We start from the raw sequence: 17,903 nt of genomic DNA on the forward strand, positions 1-17,903 counted from the left end.
GAGAGAAGAGGAGAGATGAGGAGAGAAGAGGAGAGATGAGGAGAGATGAGGAGAGAAGAGGAGAGATGAGGAGAGAAAAGTGTCATGTATGAAACCAGCACGACAGGAATGCTATAGGAATCCCTTAGACCCTAACACGTTTACTCAATGACACAATACCTGTTTACGATACAATTCCGTTTTTAACATTAAGTCGATGAAGCCTCCTTAGACAGTCAACATCGTGTCTTATTCTCTGTGTCTTGTGGGCTGTGTCTCATTCTCTGTGTCTCGTGGGCTGTGTCTCATTCTCTGTGTCTCGTGGGCTGTGTCTCGTGGGCTGTGTCTCATTCTCTGTGTCTCGTGGGCTGTGTCTCGTGGGCTGTGTCTCATTCTCTGTGTCTCGTGGGCTGTGTCTTATTCTCTGTGTCTCGTGGGCTGTGTCTCATTCTCTGTGTCTCATTCTCTGTGTCTCGTGGGCTGTGTCTCATTCTCTGTGTCTCGTGGGCTGTGTCTTATTCTCTGTGTCTCGTGGGCTGTGTCTTATTCTCTGTGTCTCATGGGCTGTGTCTTATTCTCTGTGTCTCATTCTCTGTGTCTCGTGGGCTGTGTCTCATTCTCTGTGTCTCGTGGGCTGTGTCTCATTCTCTGTGTCTCGTGGGCTGTGTCTTATTCTCTGTGTCTCATGGGCTGTGTCTTATTCTCTGTGTCTCGTGGGCTGTGTCTCGTGGGCTGTGTCTTATTCTCTGTGTCTCGTGGGCTGTGTCTCATTCTCTGTGTCTCGTGGGCTGTGTCTCATTCTCTGTGTCTCGTGGGCTGTGTCTTGTTTTCTGTGTCTCGAGGGCTGTCTTATTCTCTGTGCCTCGTGGTTGGTTCTCTGTCCTCATCTGTCTCCTCCTGTGACTCTCGCATGAGTGAGTCAAGGTCCCGCTCGTTAGTCCTGTTAGTCTTCTTGAAGATTCATCTGGAGAAAGTTGTTTTTACAGAACTCCTTCTGCTGCAGGGGAATGATTCTGTAGAGACAAGACTTTCATGCCTGCAGGCTGCCGTATTGATCACTGTCCTACTTGTCTGTGTGTGTGTGTGTGTGTTTGTGTGTGTGTTAGAGTGTGTGTGTGTGTGTGTGTGTGTGTGCGTTTGGCAAATTCTGAGAGCACTGCAAAAAGAAGTGCTCTCTCTCACAAGAAACGGTTTATTACAGCACCCGGACGCCCTTACTGAGTCCTTCAGGGACGGTTATGGCTGTTGCATAAGGAACCGAGTTCACCCTTGTTGACTGAGATACGTTTTCCTGAACAGATGTATGATTTCCTCTGTGCAATAAGTGGAAAAAAAAAAATTAAGTAAACCACATAAAGCACAAATACCCATCTTAGTTCCTCAAGGGGATATTTCAAAATAATGAAAAACTAGTTTTATAAAACAACAAAACAGTGTTGTCTGTCTGTTTCCTGGCAGAGTAAGATACTGTGCATCCCTTCCTCCATCACGTTCCTTCTCTCCCCCCTCCCTGAGGTCATTAAATTCATCTAGCAACCTTGAGAAGCACTCCTCCTCTCCCCCCTCTCCTCCTCTGGGTAAAAGACTTTCCTCTGGCCTTTTATCCATCCCTCTAACCAACAACTACACCTCTTCCCCCCATCCTCCCATCCCTCTCTCCCCCATCTCCCTCATCTGTGCCTCTCATTCCCTTCCCTCTCCATCCCTTCATTCTGCCTTCCCTACTCAACCCCCCCCCCCCAAGTCTGTCAGTCAGTGCCTGTGCTGTAGAATCAGGTCAGAAGGTCTGCCATGTCCTCCTCTCTCTCGTCTACATGACTGTTCACCACAGCCAGCCGGCCTATATCATTAACCCCAATCACCATCACTGGTGGGTGGATGCCCAGGTCTAGTTGGAGATTACTGACTGGGTTAAATGGGAGTTTCTGTGAGTGAGATTTCAGGAGAAGAGGGATTGAAACAGAACAGGGTCTGTCTCCCAGTGAATGTGTGTTAGTGTGGTGGGAGTTAATCCTCAGTGTTGACCCAGTGCTCCAGAGAAGAAAGAGCATGTAGGCACAGTAGACAGTGGAGTCTGTGTCTGTCTGTCTCCCCCCCTCTCTCTCTCTCTCTCTCTCTCTCTCTCTCTCTCTCTCTCTCTCTCTCTTTCTCTCTTTCTCTCTCTCTCTCACTGTCTGGTATGTGACACAGCCATTAGCTGTGACTGTCTATGAGCCTGCTGGAGATGACACAGTTAGCCAACCAGCCTGCCTGACTGCCTGAGAACTCAACTATCTCTCTCTCTTCCTCTCTCTCACTTCTCTCTCTTTCCCCCCACTAACGACACTAACGGCTAATAAGAGAAAGCTGACTGTAGACTTTCAAGCCTTAACTGGGCCTCTGAGATGTCCCTAGCTGCAGACCCTGGTACGGTAGATAGGAGGAGAGGTGCAGGGAGGAAGAGAGAGATGGGTTTGCAGAAAGGAACCATGACAACAGAGTGAAAATAAAACAATACCAGCACCTGACCTTGGCTGTAGGACACAGGAGAACAGCAGAGCCAGGGATCGTTTTAGCTCCTGGACTCTTGTCGCTCCAACTCCCTTCATCCCTATTTCTCTCTCTCTGTCCCCCTCTCTTCCTCCCTCTCTCTCTCTCTCTCTCTCTCTCTCTCTCTCTCTCTCTCTCTCTCTCTCTCTCTCTCTCTCTCCCTTCCCTCTATCTCTCTCTCGATCCCCCACTCTCTTTTTCTCTCTCTCCAACCCTCCTCTTTCCCACTCCCTCCCTCTCTCTCCCTCCCTCTCTCTCCCTCTCTCTCCCTCTTTCACCTTCTTTCTGTGTGACAGAGTGACTGGCTCTGAGTTGATGGAAAGATTCCAGGATGTTGGGCGAGTCAGACTGATGAGTCAGGCCACAGGCAGATAGGACTAACAGGGCAACACACATTCAGACCTCTCCTCTTCTCCTCCTCTCCTCTTCTCCTCCTGTCCTCTTCTCCTCCTCTCCTCTCCTCCTCCTCTCCTCTTCTCTTCCTCTCCTCTCCTCTTCTCCTCTCCTCTTCTCCTCCTCTCCTCTCTTCTCCTCTCCTTTCTTCTCCTCTCTTCTCATCCTCTCCTCTTCTCCTCCTCTCCTGTTGTCCTCTTCCCTCTCTCTCATCCCCCTTTCCTCACATTTTCTCCAGGCCCCTTTATTTCCAGTTTGGCATCCTGTGCAGTGGCACCACCATAGTGTGTGTATTGTGTGCACTAGTGGGGGCCTGTGAGTGTACTATTGTGTGTGTGTGTGTGTGTGTGTGTGTATGTGTGTGCATGTGTGTTTGTGTATTGGCATTGCCTGAGGTAGAAGCCATGTGTCTTTTGGTGGGATCAGATCAGATCTTGTCTTATCAGTCTCATCTCTCTCTCTCTCTCTCTCTCTCTCTCTCTCTCTCTCTCTCTCTCTCTCTCCCTCTCTCTCTCTCTCTCTCTCTCTCTCTCTCTCTCTCTCTCAATCTCAGTTCAGTGCAGTTCCGTTCAATATGCTTTATTCACATGAATGTCCAAGTCAACAATGATGCCACAGCAGTCCACAGTCCTGCTAGCTGTTACTCAGCGTAAACAAAACACCACCCACGCCTCTCTCCGCCCGATCTTGAATCTAGATCGGACGGCTGCAGAAGCCGTAGCATCACACTGGGACAAACGCGGAGAGAGACCAACAGGGAGACATAAACAGGGAGAGACAAACAGGGGTTACGTAAGAGGCAGTCCCATCTGCTCACTGGCTGGTCAGGATGAGAGCTGAGCGTGGCCTCACACTGAGGAAACAATCTGCCTGCGATGAGACACTCTGTTGAGCATATGTTCTCTGCTTAGAGGAGGAGAGAGAAGAGAGGGAGGGAGAGGAGGGGGGGGGGGGGGGGAGAGGAGAGAAGAGGAAAGGAAAGGAAAGGAAAGGAGAGGAGAAAGGAAGGGAAGAGAGAGCGTGACATATTAGAAGTCATCTTATGCAAGGTGAGCAGTAAGGCACATTGTTACATCATCACCTCCAGCCCCCTGACCAGCTCCCACCCTCTACCCCGTGTCTAGAGGGAACGTCGAGGCGAAACATGCAACCAAATAGGTGATTGACATTCTGGGAAGTGTTCCAGACGTTTCTCTTATCAGGGTAGAAATGAGCAGACTGGAGCCAAATTAAATCATTTCTACAAGTGGAGCCAAATGCAGGGCTTTGGCTTGGCTGACCTCTGGGCTCATCACAGCACGGACAGAGCAGGAGACAGAGCAGTGGACAGGGCAGTGGACAGAGCAGTGGACAGAGCAGTGGACAGAGCAGTGGACAGAGCAGTATACAGAGCAGTGGACAGGGCAGTGGACAGAGCAGTGGACAGAGCAGTGGACAGAGCCGTGGACAGAGCAGTAGACAGAGCAGTAGACAGAGCAGTAGACAGAGCAGTGGACAGGGCAGTGGACAGAGCAGTAGACAGAGCAGTGGACAGAGCAGTAGACAGAGCAGTAGACAGAGCAGTATACAGAGCAGTAGACAGAGCAGTGGACAGGGCAGTGGACAGAGCAGTGGACAGAGCAGTAGACAGAGCAGTAGACAGAGCAGTAGACAGAGCAGTGGACAGAGCAGTAGACAGAGCAGTGGACAGAGCAGTGGACAGAGCAGTAGACAGAGCAGTATACAGAGCAGTAGACAGAGCAGTGGACAGAGCAGTGTACAGAGCAGTGGACAGAGCAGTGGACAGAGCAGTAGACAGAGCAGTGGACAGAGCAGTGGACAGAGCAGTGTACAGAGCAGTGGACAGAGCAGTATACAGAGCAGTAGACAGAGCAGTGGACAGAGCAGTGTACAGAGCAGTGGACAGAGCAGTATACAGAGCAGTAGACAGAGCAGTAGACAGAGCAGTATACAGAGCAGTAGACAGAGCAGTGGACAGAGCAGTGGACAGAGCAGTAGACAGAGCAGTGGACAGAGCAGTGGACAGAGCAGTAGACAGAGCAGTAGACAGAGCAGTGGACAGAGCAGTGGACAGAGCAGTAGACAGAGCAGTAGACAGAGCAGTGGACAGAGCAGTAGACAGAGCAGTGGACAGAGCATTGTACAGAGCAGTAGACAGAGCAGTAGACAGAGCAGTGGACAGAGCAGTAGACAGGGCAGCTTGCTGGACCTGGCCTGAATGAGAGGCTGCAGGTATTTCTACTAAACATGATGCGGAGTGTTGTGGTATGAGATGTTAACACACAGTGAATAGGGTTTATCTATCTGTCTATCTATCCATCTGGTCACTGTCAAAACAAACAAACTGTGTTACTGTATTGAGAATGTAGAACCATAGACTATACTACATACGTTTTATGTAAAAAACCGTTGTTTTATAAATTTGTAATCTACTTTATGCAAATTATGGACTTTAATACCTTGAGTTGGGTGAACAAATACCAATGGCAAATACCTCACATAACAGATTATGATGATGATAGATAGGATCCATTTACAGACAAACCACCAGAGAAATTAATTCCCCCAATCATCTATTGATAAGCTGTCTCAAACAAGCCTTGGGAGTAACTCAGAGTGGCAGACAACTTTTTCCTTTAATCATCTCTATCACCAGGACCTTGATGTTTAGAGTCTTGTATGGTCCAGTTCTTCTCCTGCAGTGACCTCTCACCTGACCCTGGCCATGAGACCAAGCAGAGCCGCCTCAACGCTGCCACCCCCATGGCCATGATAGTGTTAAAACAAGCCTTAGGTTAAATGGTCTTGGCCTATACTGCCTGCTTATACCTGTCACAGTCTCGGGAGGGGTCAATCAAACACGCCCCATCTGTCAAGCCTCCAGTCTGATGATGAGTTTGTCTGCAGACAGGCCTTGGGTTTTACTGTGTGAGTCGGGCAAACAGCACGCCCACAGAACCTCTCTCCAGACAGGGACGCTGCATGATGAATCACCTGTCTGGAAAAGTTTGTATCACTTCCTGTGTAACTTCCTGTCCTGTACTTTTATCTCTCTCTCTCTCCTCTCTCTTCCTCACCTCTCTCCTCTCCTCTTCCTCTCCTCCTCTACTCTCTCCTCACCTCTCTTCTCCTCTCTCCTCCTCACCTCTCACCTCTACTCTCTTCCTCTCCTCCTCTCTCCTCTCCTCCTCTCCTCTTCTCCCCTTTTCCCTTCTCCTCCACTCCCCTCCTCTCCTCTCCTCCTCTCCCCTCCTCTCTCCTCCTTTCCTCTCCACTCTTCACCCCCCCCTCCTCTTGTAGATCATCCTCCCTGCTCCTCCTGGCAGCCTGTGGTCCTCTGGGTATAAAACAGCCTGCAGCATCTCTTACTCTTTAGACCAATGCCTGACACACACACACACACAAGGTTACCTAGCTCCAGGGCTGCATGCTCCCCTCACCTTCTCAGGGCCAGCTAGTGGGAGGGGGGGCATGGGGTGGGGTTGGGTTAGGGAGGGGCTCAGGTTCTCCCCCTGTGGGTGAATATGATTGGGAGGGTGTCTATCGTGTGTGTGAGGGGCTGACAGAGGGCCCAGTAGCCTGAGGGTGGAATCCCTAATGAGGAGTGTCAGAGAGGGGAGCACACAGGGGGACGGTCATTACCGCCTTGTTAGGCTCTGCCCTGGGACATTATATTAAACTTTAAACAATGTACACAATCCACCAACTTCTTTCATGTGGCTTCAGAGTGTAGTAGCTTTATTCAGGGCCTGACTGTCTTGATGGGCTGGTGTGTGTCTGTGTCTGTGTCTGTGTCTGTGTGTGTGTGTGTGTGTGTGTGTGTGTGTGTGTGTGTGTGTGTGTGTGTGTGTGTGTGTGTGTGCGTGTGTGTGCGAGTAAACAGACACTGCTGTACAGTCATGATGTTATTTTAAGCGCAGCAACATAGAGGAGGAAGTTGGAGTCAGGTGGGTCAGATGGCTGAGCGGTTAGGGAATCGGGGCTAACCAGCAGTTGTTTTCTCTGCTCCAAGTGTGTGTGTGCAAGCAGTGTCACAGTGCAATGTCTGCTCTGAATAACAGGAAGCAGATGGATGAAACAGGCGTTTGGTAGGACGTCTTTTCCTGTGAAGGGGGTCTGATATAAAGGAACCATCTGTCCCTCCTATTATGCATCCAAGCCCCCGTCTCCATGGATGAGCTGTGCTGAATCACTGCCCAGCCCCGGTCACTGCCCTGGGGGCTGCAGGCCGGCTCTGGGTCTCTCCTGGGAAGTAGGGGGCCCCCGGAGCGAGCTGCTGCCCAGCCTTGGCTCCTGTTCCCTGGGTCCAGCTGCGCCGTGGAGGGCAGTGCAGTGGAGCCCGGCTGAGGGTGTGTGGAGGATATTGACAGACCCTTATCTGAAGAAGCAGAGCGAGTTGATCAAGGCAGAACTGTGATATAATCACAGCTTTTGTTTCAGAGGGTGGCCTCCTTTCAAAGGAGGAGACAATGATGAATGGAGGGAGGAGGGAGGGAGGGAGGGAGGGAGCGAGGGAGGGAGGGAGGGAGGGAGGGAGGGAGGGAGGGAGGGAGGGAGGGGAGGGAGGGAGGGAGGGAGGGAGGGAGGGAGGGAGGGAGGGAGGGAGGGAGGGAGGGAGGGAGGAGGGAGGGAGGGAGGAATGGAAAGCCCAAGTAAATGTAAGGGTAGAGAGAGAATGAGAGAGAGATACACAGATGGAGAGTGTATTTAAACAGTGTGTATTTTGCAGACATTTAGACATCCTGTATCTGTGTGTTTAAGCTCTGTTTGGTGTTAATGCATGAGTAAAGCGAGGATAGATGGAGAAAGGAGAGAGGGCAGTTGAAATAGATGTTACATTTACATTTTACATTTAGTCATTTAGCAGATGCTCTTATCCAGAGCGACTTACAGTAAGTACAGGGACATTCCCCCGAGGCAGGTAGGGTGAAGTGCCTTGCCCAAGGACACAACGTCAGTTGGCATGACCGGGAATCGAACTGGCAACCTTCGAATTACTAGCCCGATTCCCTCACCAATCAGCCATCTGACTCCGATGTTGTGTGAGAGAGGGATGGGGTGAGGAAGGAATGGTGAGGCATGTGTACAGAGAGATGTGACTGTGTGACTCAAAGAGTGTTCTGGTATGGGTGGGGTTCTGGTTGGCTGAGCGTCAGCCAATAGAAAATCACCTCTTTCAAAAAGAACTGTTCACCACCACCCATGGTGGGAGCCACCGTTTCCATAGAGATGGAGATGAGATGGAGAGGGTGAGAAACTGTTAAACTAGCTCATCTCAATCACCATTCACAAACACACACACACACTCACAGGTTTGTTTTACATGAGGCCAAACCATTCACTCCCATTCAAATCTGTGTTCTTTAAAATCATTTGAATCCTGACACTAATTCTAACCCTAACCTTAACCCTTAATGTAATTCTAACCCTAACCTTAACCCTTAATGTAATTCTAACCCTAACCTTAACCCTTAATGTAATTCTAACCCCAACCTTAACCCTTAATGTAATTCTAACCCTAACCTTAACCCTTAATGTAATTCTAACCCTAACCTTAACCCTTAATGTAATTCTAACCCTAACCTTAACCCTTAATGTAATTCTGCCCGCCCCCCACCGCCCTTCCCTCACATTCACCCCACATGAGGTTCCATCAAACACGACAGCAAGGCAGCCCTGGTGCCTCCTGGTCTCTCCACTCTCTCTGCAAAACCCCTAACAGACCTCCGAGCACAGTTCCACAGGAAGTACACACCACACCATCACAGCTCCATTCCCCTGTTACTGGAAGATGGGACATGAAGGGGAACAGATTTTAACGGTGATGAATGGCCCTTCGTCCTAAACTCCAGCCCGCATTACTGCTCTCTGCTTAGTCCACACTTCCTGCTGCGACGGGGAGACTGACACAAATGGGAGAGAGGCCAGGGAATGTTTCTAGATGGGCCAGATAGAGAGACGGAGTTCGGTATCATCGCAGATAACAGGGGTGTGTGTCGGATAAATAATTCACGTCTCTAGAATTAGGTGGAAGTAAAACGACTGCCCTTGGAGTTTGTCCGTCTTCTGTGGTGGGTTCAGGATGCTTGAGGTGCAGTCCTGTGGGCGTATGTGAAGCACTTTGTGACGTTTGCTTGCAAAAAGGGCTATCGTTTCATTTGATTTGAGGCTACCAAATTGTTCATTAGAAACCGAATGGTTAAAGAACCAGCAATTGTGTTTGTGTCTGTTGGGAGTGTGTGTCTGTGTGTATGTGTGTGTGTGTGTGTGTGTGTGTGTATGTGTGTGTGTGTGTGTGTGTGTGAGAGAGAGAGAGGATCAGTTAAGTGGGTAGGTGTGCAGTATTTATTGGCCCATGGAGATCGATGACAACCATGTGTGTGTGTAGGTGTGTGTGTGTGCGCGTGTCAGTGTTCAGACCATCACAGTTGATGGACGTGTACATTAGACCAGATACAGGATGTACAGGGTCTCAGTGGATGCTGGCGTAGTGCCTGCTGTATAGAGGAAGCCATAACCGCTGTGATGGACTTCTTATCTAACATGTAGAACTTGTTTTGAAGCCACAGTGAAACATGATGCCATGGTGAGAATGCGTATCTCTCTGAGGCCTGGTGTATATATTTATATGTGTAAATATAGGATTATAAAAAGGATGGTCGTATGCGAAGGTGGGGACACAGACCCATTGCCTTTTGTAAATAATCTTTATTCATTCATGAAATCATTCATTCAATAACACATTTATGAATTCATTCAGTCATTCATACAATAACACATTCATAAATAAATACATTCATTCATTCATTCATGTATTTCAGCTTGTGTTTCCCAGCCCCCTGACAGTGGTTTCAGCCAGGCCAGAGATGACTGGCTCTGACAGGTGACAGTAAGGCTGATTGAAGGAACCACAGCAGTCAATGTCTATCGATCCAGGCTGAAATATCATCCCAACTCCCTTTAGGGCGGGTGTGTGTGTGTGTGTGTGTGTGTGTGTGTGTGGGGGGGGGGGGGGGGGGGCGCTACCCTGGGAGGGGTTGATGGGGGTGGGATGGGAGGGCTTGTACAGTATCAAATGAAACAACCCTGGTTATAATAGTATGTTCTACTGGCCTTCCTTTGCTCCTGAAATATGAAAGTACATATGAAGGAACCACTGTCCTCTCTCCTCCTCTCCTTTCTCCTCTCACCCCCCTCCTCCCTCTGCCCCTCCTCCTCTGATGACTGTACACCTCCACCCTCTCACACCCCTCTGTCCTCCTCTCCTCTGTCCTCCCCTCTCCTCTGTCCTCCTCTCCTCTGTCCTCCTCTCCTCTGTCCTCCTCTCCTCTGTCCTCCCCTCTCCTCTGTCCTCCTCTCCTCTGTCCTCCTCTCCTCTGTCCTCCTCTCCTCTGGCCTCCCCTCTCCTCTGTCCTCCTCTCCTCTGTCCTCCTCTCTCCTCTGTCCTCCTCTCCTCTGTCCTCCTCTCCTCTGTCCTCCTCTCCTCTGTCCTCATCTCCTCTGTCCTCCTCTCTCCTCTGTCCTCCTCTCCTCTGTCCTCCTCTCCTCTGTCCTCCTCTCCTCTGTCCTCCTCTCCTCTGTCCTCATCTCCTCTGTCCTCCTCTCTCCTCTGTCCTCCTCTCCTCTGTCCTCCTCTCTCCTCTGTCCTCCTCTCCTCTGTCCTCCTCTCCTCTGTCCTCCCCTCTCCTCTGTCCTCCCCTCTCCTCTGTCCTCCTCTCCTCTGTCCTCCTCTCCTCTGTCCTCCTCTCCTCTGTCCTCCTCTCCTCTGTCCTCCCCTCTCCTCTGTCCTCCTCTCCTCTGTCCTCCTCTCCTCTGTCCTCCCCTCTCCTCTGTCCTCCTCTCCTCTGTCCTCCTCTCCTCTGTCCTCCCCTCTCCTCTGTCCTCCCCCGCTCCCCCCGCACACCTCCACCCTCTCACCCCCCCTCCCCTCTCCCCGTCCCCCCAGGCGTTCGGCCAGGCCTACTCGGCCCAACGGAAGGTGGCGGAGGACGGGGAGACCAACGAGGAGAGCCTGCTGCAGGAGTCGGCCTCCAAGGAGGCGTACTACATGGGCCGCCTGCTGGAGCTGCAGGCGGAGGTCAAGATCAGCCGCTCCGTGGCGTCCAACTGCCAGGCGGAGAACGAACGCCTAGCCGCCCTCGCGCAGGAGCTACGAGAGGTCAGGGGGGGACGTGTTTGTGTGTGTGTGGGGGGGTGTGTGTGTGTGTGTGTTGTGGTATGTGTAGGCAGGGTGTGTGTGAGTGTCTGCGTGTGTGTTTGTGAGTTGTGTGTCTGTGTGAGTGGGGTATGTGTGTTGTGCGCGTATGCGTTTCTGCATGTGTTTGTGATTGTGTGTGTTGTGTTGTGTGTGAGTATCTGTGTGAGAGTAGGGTGTGTGTCGTGGTGTGTGGGTGTGTGTGTGTGTCAGCAGACAGGAGTTCGGGCTGGGGTCAGTCTCCACGGTCACAACCCCATTGTGGAGGGCAGATCCGGAGCTAAGCTGGAGATGAGAGAAATGCACTGAGCTCTGCACATGTGTGGGGCAGGGGGTCAACCACACACACACACGTACACACGTACACACACACACATACTCGCACACACACACACATACTCTGGGGGTAGTCTCTCATTCAGTAGTTGACAGAAGGGAATCCAGCCGGCTGAATGATGGGTCAGTGTTTTGTCTGTTTTCTGTGACCAATCCAAACCTTCCAACGTCATTCATTCAAACTGGCAGAGGAACGGAATAAAGACAGTATATCTTCACATGAACTTCTGTATAATACCGTAAACCAGATAGCTGATCAAAGACAATCCTCAGGCATTACAGTCTGACACAAGGCCAACTAGATTTTTGATTTGAAACTATTGACACAAGCATTATAGGACTTCTGTTAATACGGTAATATTCCCTTTATGGAAAACTCTTCATGAATAAGACTTTTTGATCTTGGCTCTGAAAGCACTCAGAGAGTGGTGTGCGCTGTTTAGCAATGCCCTTCAAAGGTCACCTGTGTGTTCTGTGAGAGGATCAGAGAAGGCCGTCGCCCTTTGATGATGCGTTCATTAGCTTCCGATTGGCTCGGCGGGACCTTACCAGATGTTAATGAAGAGGAGTGTTGCAGGCCAGATGTTAATGAAGAGGAGTGTTGCTTTCGTTTGGAGAGACAGGCCCCTCAGAGACCGGAAGGGCGGGGTTTGTCACGGCTGTGCCTCATCAACGAGACTCCTCAGCACCCAGTGGAACACAAACAACTTCAACAGCAACACACAGAACCACACACACACACAGACAATAACACACACACACACACACTAAAACACACACACAGACACCCACACACACACACACACACACCCACAGACACCCACCCACACACACACACACACATACCCACAGACACGCACCCACACAAACACACACCCATACACCCACACAGACACTCACACACACAGTAACACACACAGACACACACACTAACACACACACTAACACACACAGACACACACACTAACACACAGACACACACATACCCGTGTACACACATTCTGTACAGACCATGCCATAAACTCTGGAGGATTAGTGAATGTTCTCAGACACCTCCTCTCAACAGGGAACTGGCAACTTTTCCTCCTTCTAAGAACACGTCAAAGGAATAATCTCACCGTCTCCCAGTTGAAGAGGTATTCCTCCTGGTTTCTGTGGAGGAAGTTGACATTTACAGTCACCCAGAAGTGCTGAGGACGATGGTTTTTTGACATTTGTGGTCACCGCTAGAATGTCTCCCCTTCATACATCGTCAGTCTCCAGTTTTCTCGGGTTACCAGGCAGGTTGGGAATGAGGCTGTGGTCGGATCTGAACACTTTATCTTGCAGGGGACCAGAGTGCTGACTCGTTGCTTTCTGGAGGCAATTTGTTTCATACCGTTTCTCCTAGTCTGCCTCTTCCTCCTCCCAACTTCAGAGGGGATACAGGAGTGTGTGATTTGGTGTGTGTGTGTGTGTGTGTGATTTGGTGTGTGTGTGATTTGGTGTGTGTGTGATGATGTGTGATTTGGTGTGTGTGATGATGTGCGATGATGTTGCGGTAAGACGAGTGTAACACACTGCATGATCTCACACTAACACTATTGCCCACACACACACACACGCTTACTCGCACACATACACATGCTCACACGCACACGCACACACACTCACACACATACACCCACACTCTACACACGCATAATGTACACACTCACGCTCTATGCACATTTAACATACACACTCTCACACCCACACACCCATGAACACACCTACACACACATTCACACCCACACACCCACACACACCCACACACCCACACACACCCACACACCCATGAACACACTTACACACACATTCACCCCCACACACCCACACACCCGCCATGTGTCGGTGCTGAGCGGTGTCTCCTTGTGCTTCCAGAGCACCGAGGCCCTGGAGCTGCAGAGGACCAGGATGAGGGAGGAGGTCAGGGAGTACAAGTTCAGAGAGACACGGCTGCTGCAGGACTACACTGAGCTGGAGGAGGAGAACATCACCCTGCAGAAACTGGTCTCCACCCTCAAGCAGAACCAGGTCAGTACAGCTGTTGCTACGGATACTACTGTACATGAGGAAGCATGACTTAACCTCTGCTGCTGTACCCCCCATCTACCCTCCTCCCACCCCACCCCTCCCTTCTTCCCCCCCCCCCCCCCCCCACCCCCCCTCCAGGTGGAGTACGAGGGGCTGAAGCATGAGATCAAGGTGCTGGAGGAGGAGACGGTTCTCCTGAACAGCCAACTGGAGGACGCGCTACGTTTGAAGGACATCTCCGAAAGCCAATTAGAGGAGGCCCTGGACGCGCTGAAGAGCGAGCGCGAGCAGAAGAACAGCCTGAGGAAGGAGCTGGCCAATCACATCAGCCTGAGCGACAGCGTGTACGGCGCCGGAGCCCACCTGGCTCTGGACGGCCTCAAGTTCCCCGACGACAACCCGACCAATGGGACGGCAGGGCCCCTCGGCAACGGCAACAGCGAGGACAGCAACCGCTGTAACGGACACCTGCACGGAGGCACGGGATTGGCTAAGATGAACGGGGAGTTCCGCTCCTCCAGGAAGGGGGAGGGTCTGAATCCAGTGTCTGATCTCTTCAGCGAGCTCAACCTGTCAGAGATGCAGAAGATGAAACAACAGCTGCTGCAGGTATGTTGCTGTTCTGGTGCGTAAAGACCAGATGGTCCTAACCCACACAGCCTCACAAGCCCCCCAACCCTGACCACACAGCCTCACAAGCCCCCCAACCCTGACCACACAGCCTCACACGCCCCCCAACCCTGACCACACAACCTCACATGCCCCCCAACCCTGACCACACAGCCTCACAAGCCCCCCAACCCTGACCACACAGCCTCACATGCCCCCCAACCCTGACCACACAACCTCACATGCCCCCCAACCCTGACCACACAGCCTCACAAGCCCCCCAACCCTGACCACACAGCCTCACAAGCCCCCCAACCCTGACCACACAACCTCACATGCCCCCCAACCCTGACCACACAGCCTCACAAGCCCCCCAACCCTGACCACACAGCCTCACAAGCCCCCCAACCCTGACCACACAGCCTCACATGCAGCCCAACCCTGACCACACAGCCTCACATGCCCCCCAACCCTGACCACACAACCTCACATGCAGCCCAACCCTGACCACACAGCCTCACATGCAGCCCAACCCTGACCACACAGCCTCACATGCCCCCCAACCCTGACCACACAGCCTCACATGCCCCCCAACCCTGACCACACAGCCTCACATGCCCCCCAACCCTGACCACACAGCCTCACATGCCCCCCAACCCTGACCACACAGCCTCACATGCCCCCCAACCCTGACCACACAGCCTCACGAGCCCCCCCACCCTGACCACACAGCCTCACATGCAGCCCAACCCTGACCACACAGCCTCACGAGCCCCCCTACCCTGACCACACAGCCTCACATGCAGCCCAACCCTGACCACACAGCCTCACATGCCCCCCAACCCTGACCACACAGCCTCACGAGCCCCCCAACCCTGACCACACAGCCTCACATGCAGCCCAACCCTGACCACACAGCCTCACATGCCCCCCAACCCTGACCACACAACCTCACATGCAGCCCAACCCTGACCACACAGCCTCACATGCAGCCCAACCCTGACCACACAGCCTCACATGCCCCCCAACCCTGACCACACAGCCTCACATGCCCCCCAACCCTGACCACACAGCCTCACATGCCCCCCAACCCTGACCACACAGCCTCACATGCCCCCCAACCCTGACCACACAGCCTCACATGCAGCCCAACCCTGACCACACAGCCTCACATGCCCCCCAACCCTGACCACACAGCCTCACATGCCCCCCAACCCTGACCACACAGCCTCACATGCAGCCCAACCCTGACCACACAGCCTCATGAGCCCCCCAACCCTGACCACACAGCCTCACGAGCCCCCCCACCCTGACCACACAGCCTCACATGCCCCCCAACCCTGACCACACAGCCTCACAAGCCCCCCAACCCTGACCACACAGCCTCACATGCAGCCCAACCCTGACCACACAGCCTCACATGCCCCCCAACCCTGACCACACAGCCTCACAAGCCCCCCAACCCTGACCACACAGCCTCACAAGCCCCCCAACCCTGACCACACAGCCTCACATGCCCCCCAACCCTGACCACACAGCCTCACATGCCCCCCAACCCTGACCACACAGCCTCACAAGCCCCCCAACCCTGACCACACAGCCTCACATGCAGCCCAACCCTGACCACACAGCCTCACATGCCCCCCAACCCTGACCACACAGCCTCACATGCAGCCCAACCCTGACCACACAGCCTCACATGCAGCCCAACCCTGACCACACAGCCTCACATGCCCCCCAATCCTGACCACACAGCCTCACATGCAGCCCAACCCTGACCACACAGCCTCACGAGCCCCCCAACCCTGACCACACAGCCTCACATGCCCCCCAACCCTGACCACACAGCCTTACATGCCCCCCAACCCTGACCACACAGCCTCACATGCAGCCCAACCCTGACCACACAGCCTCACATGCCCCCCAACCCTGACCACACAGCCTCACAAGCCCCCCAACCCTGACCACACAGCCTCACAAGCCCCCCAACCCTGACCACACAGCCTCACATGCCCCCCAACCCTGACCACACAGCCTCACATGCCCCCCAACCCTGACCACACAGCCTCACAAGCCCCCCAACCCTGACCACACAGCCTCACATGCAGCCCAACCCTGACCACACAGCCTCACGAGCCCCCCAACCCTGACCACACAGCCTCACATGCCCCCCAACCCTGACCACACAGCCTTACATGCCCCCCAACCCTGACCACACAGCCTCACAAGCCCCCCAACCCTGACCACACAGCCTCACAAGCCCCCCAACCCTGACCACACAGCCTCACATGCAGCCCAACCCTGACCACACAGCCTCACATGCCCCCCAACCCTGACCACACAGCCTCACAAGCCCCCCAACCCTGACCACACAGCCTCACATGCCCCCCAACCCTGACCACACAGCCTCACATGCCCCCCAACCCTGACCACACAGCCTCACAAGCCCCCCAACCCTGACCACACAGCCTCACATGCAGCCCAACCCTGACCACACAGCCTCACATGCCCCCCAACCCTGACCACACAGCCTCACAAGCCCCCCAACCCTGACCACACAGCCTCACAAGCCCCCCAACCCTGACCACACAGCCTCACATGCAGCCCAACCCTGACCACACAGCCTCACATGCCCCCCAACCCTGACCACACAGCCTCACAAGCCCCCCAACCCTGACCACACAGCCTCACATGCAGCCCAACCCTGACCACACAGCCTCACATGCCCCCCAACCCTGACCACACAGCCTCACAAGCCCCCCAACCCTGACCACACAGCCTCACATGCCCCCCAACCCTGACCACACAGCCTCACAAGCCCCCCAACCCTGACCACACAGCCTCACATGCAGCCCAACCCTGACCACACAGCCTCACATGCCCCCCAACCCTGACCACACAGCCTCACAAGCCCCCCAACCCTGACCACACAGCCTCACATGCAGCCCAACCCTGACCACACAGCCTCACATGCAGCCCAACCCTGACCACACAGCCTCACATGCCCCCCAATCCTGACCACACAGCCTCACATGCAGCCCAACCCTGACCACACAGCCTCACGAGCCCCCCAACCCTGACCACACAGCCTCACATGCCCCCCAACCCTGACCACACAGCCTTACATGCCCCCCAACCCTGACCACACAGCCTCACAAGCCCCCCAACCCTGACCACACAGCCTCACAAGCCCCCCAACCCTGACCACACAGCCTCACATGCCCCCCAACCCTGACCACACAGCCTCACAAGCCCCCCCACCCTGACCACACAGCCTCATGAGCCCCCCAACCCTGACCACACAGCCTCATGAGCTGAGAATGGACTCCCGTTAGTAACACAGCACACAACATTCATACTGATTAGTTTGACAGTGTTCTGCATCACCGGGAGGTTGCCAAGCTGACATCCTTGTTGAAAAGAAGTAATTCACTCCCTTCAGTCCGACGAGCATCCTCGTTCACCCTGAGAGAATCGATAGCGCTTACTCTGAGGAACACAATCAGTGGTTTCTTCGGCTGAGGCATTAAGAGGCTGCTATTGACTTCCTTGTCCTCACCGCCACTGTATACCCAGGTAGAGCAGGGAGGAGAGGAGAAGGGGGGGGGAGAGGGGAGGGGAGGGGGGAAGGGGGGAGAGGGGTGATGAGGTAAGGGGAGATCAGGGTGTGATTGGCTAGCACTCAGCCAATCACACGACTCAGATACACGCCTATCCAGAGCACCGTTCAAACACAGGAGGTAAAAAGTACAGCAGGACATCAAGGACCAGCGTAGGATCAGCGTAGCGGCGCTTGTGTAGCAGCCGT

At 53.4% G+C, this 17,903-nt stretch overlaps 1 protein-coding gene across 1 annotated transcript in view; it reads left to right on the top strand.

The window, feature by feature from the left end:
- bicd1a (bicaudal D homolog 1a) overlaps positions 1-17,903 on the top strand; it is a 35,478-nt gene that overhangs the window by 8,979 nt on the left and 8,596 nt on the right. The window contains exons 2-4 of the mRNA XM_067234541.1: positions 10,847-11,059; positions 13,334-13,486; positions 13,625-14,095. Of these exons, the coding sequence (XP_067090642.1) occupies positions 10,847-11,059; positions 13,334-13,486; positions 13,625-14,095 (837 nt within the window). The remainder of the gene's footprint in view (positions 1-10,846; positions 11,060-13,333; positions 13,487-13,624; positions 14,096-17,903) is intronic.

Source organism: Osmerus mordax, chromosome 4, assembly GCF_038355195.1.
Source record: "Osmerus mordax isolate fOsmMor3 chromosome 4, fOsmMor3.pri, whole genome shotgun sequence".
In the NCBI taxonomy this organism is placed as follows: Eukaryota; Metazoa; Chordata; class Actinopteri; order Osmeriformes; family Osmeridae; genus Osmerus; species Osmerus mordax.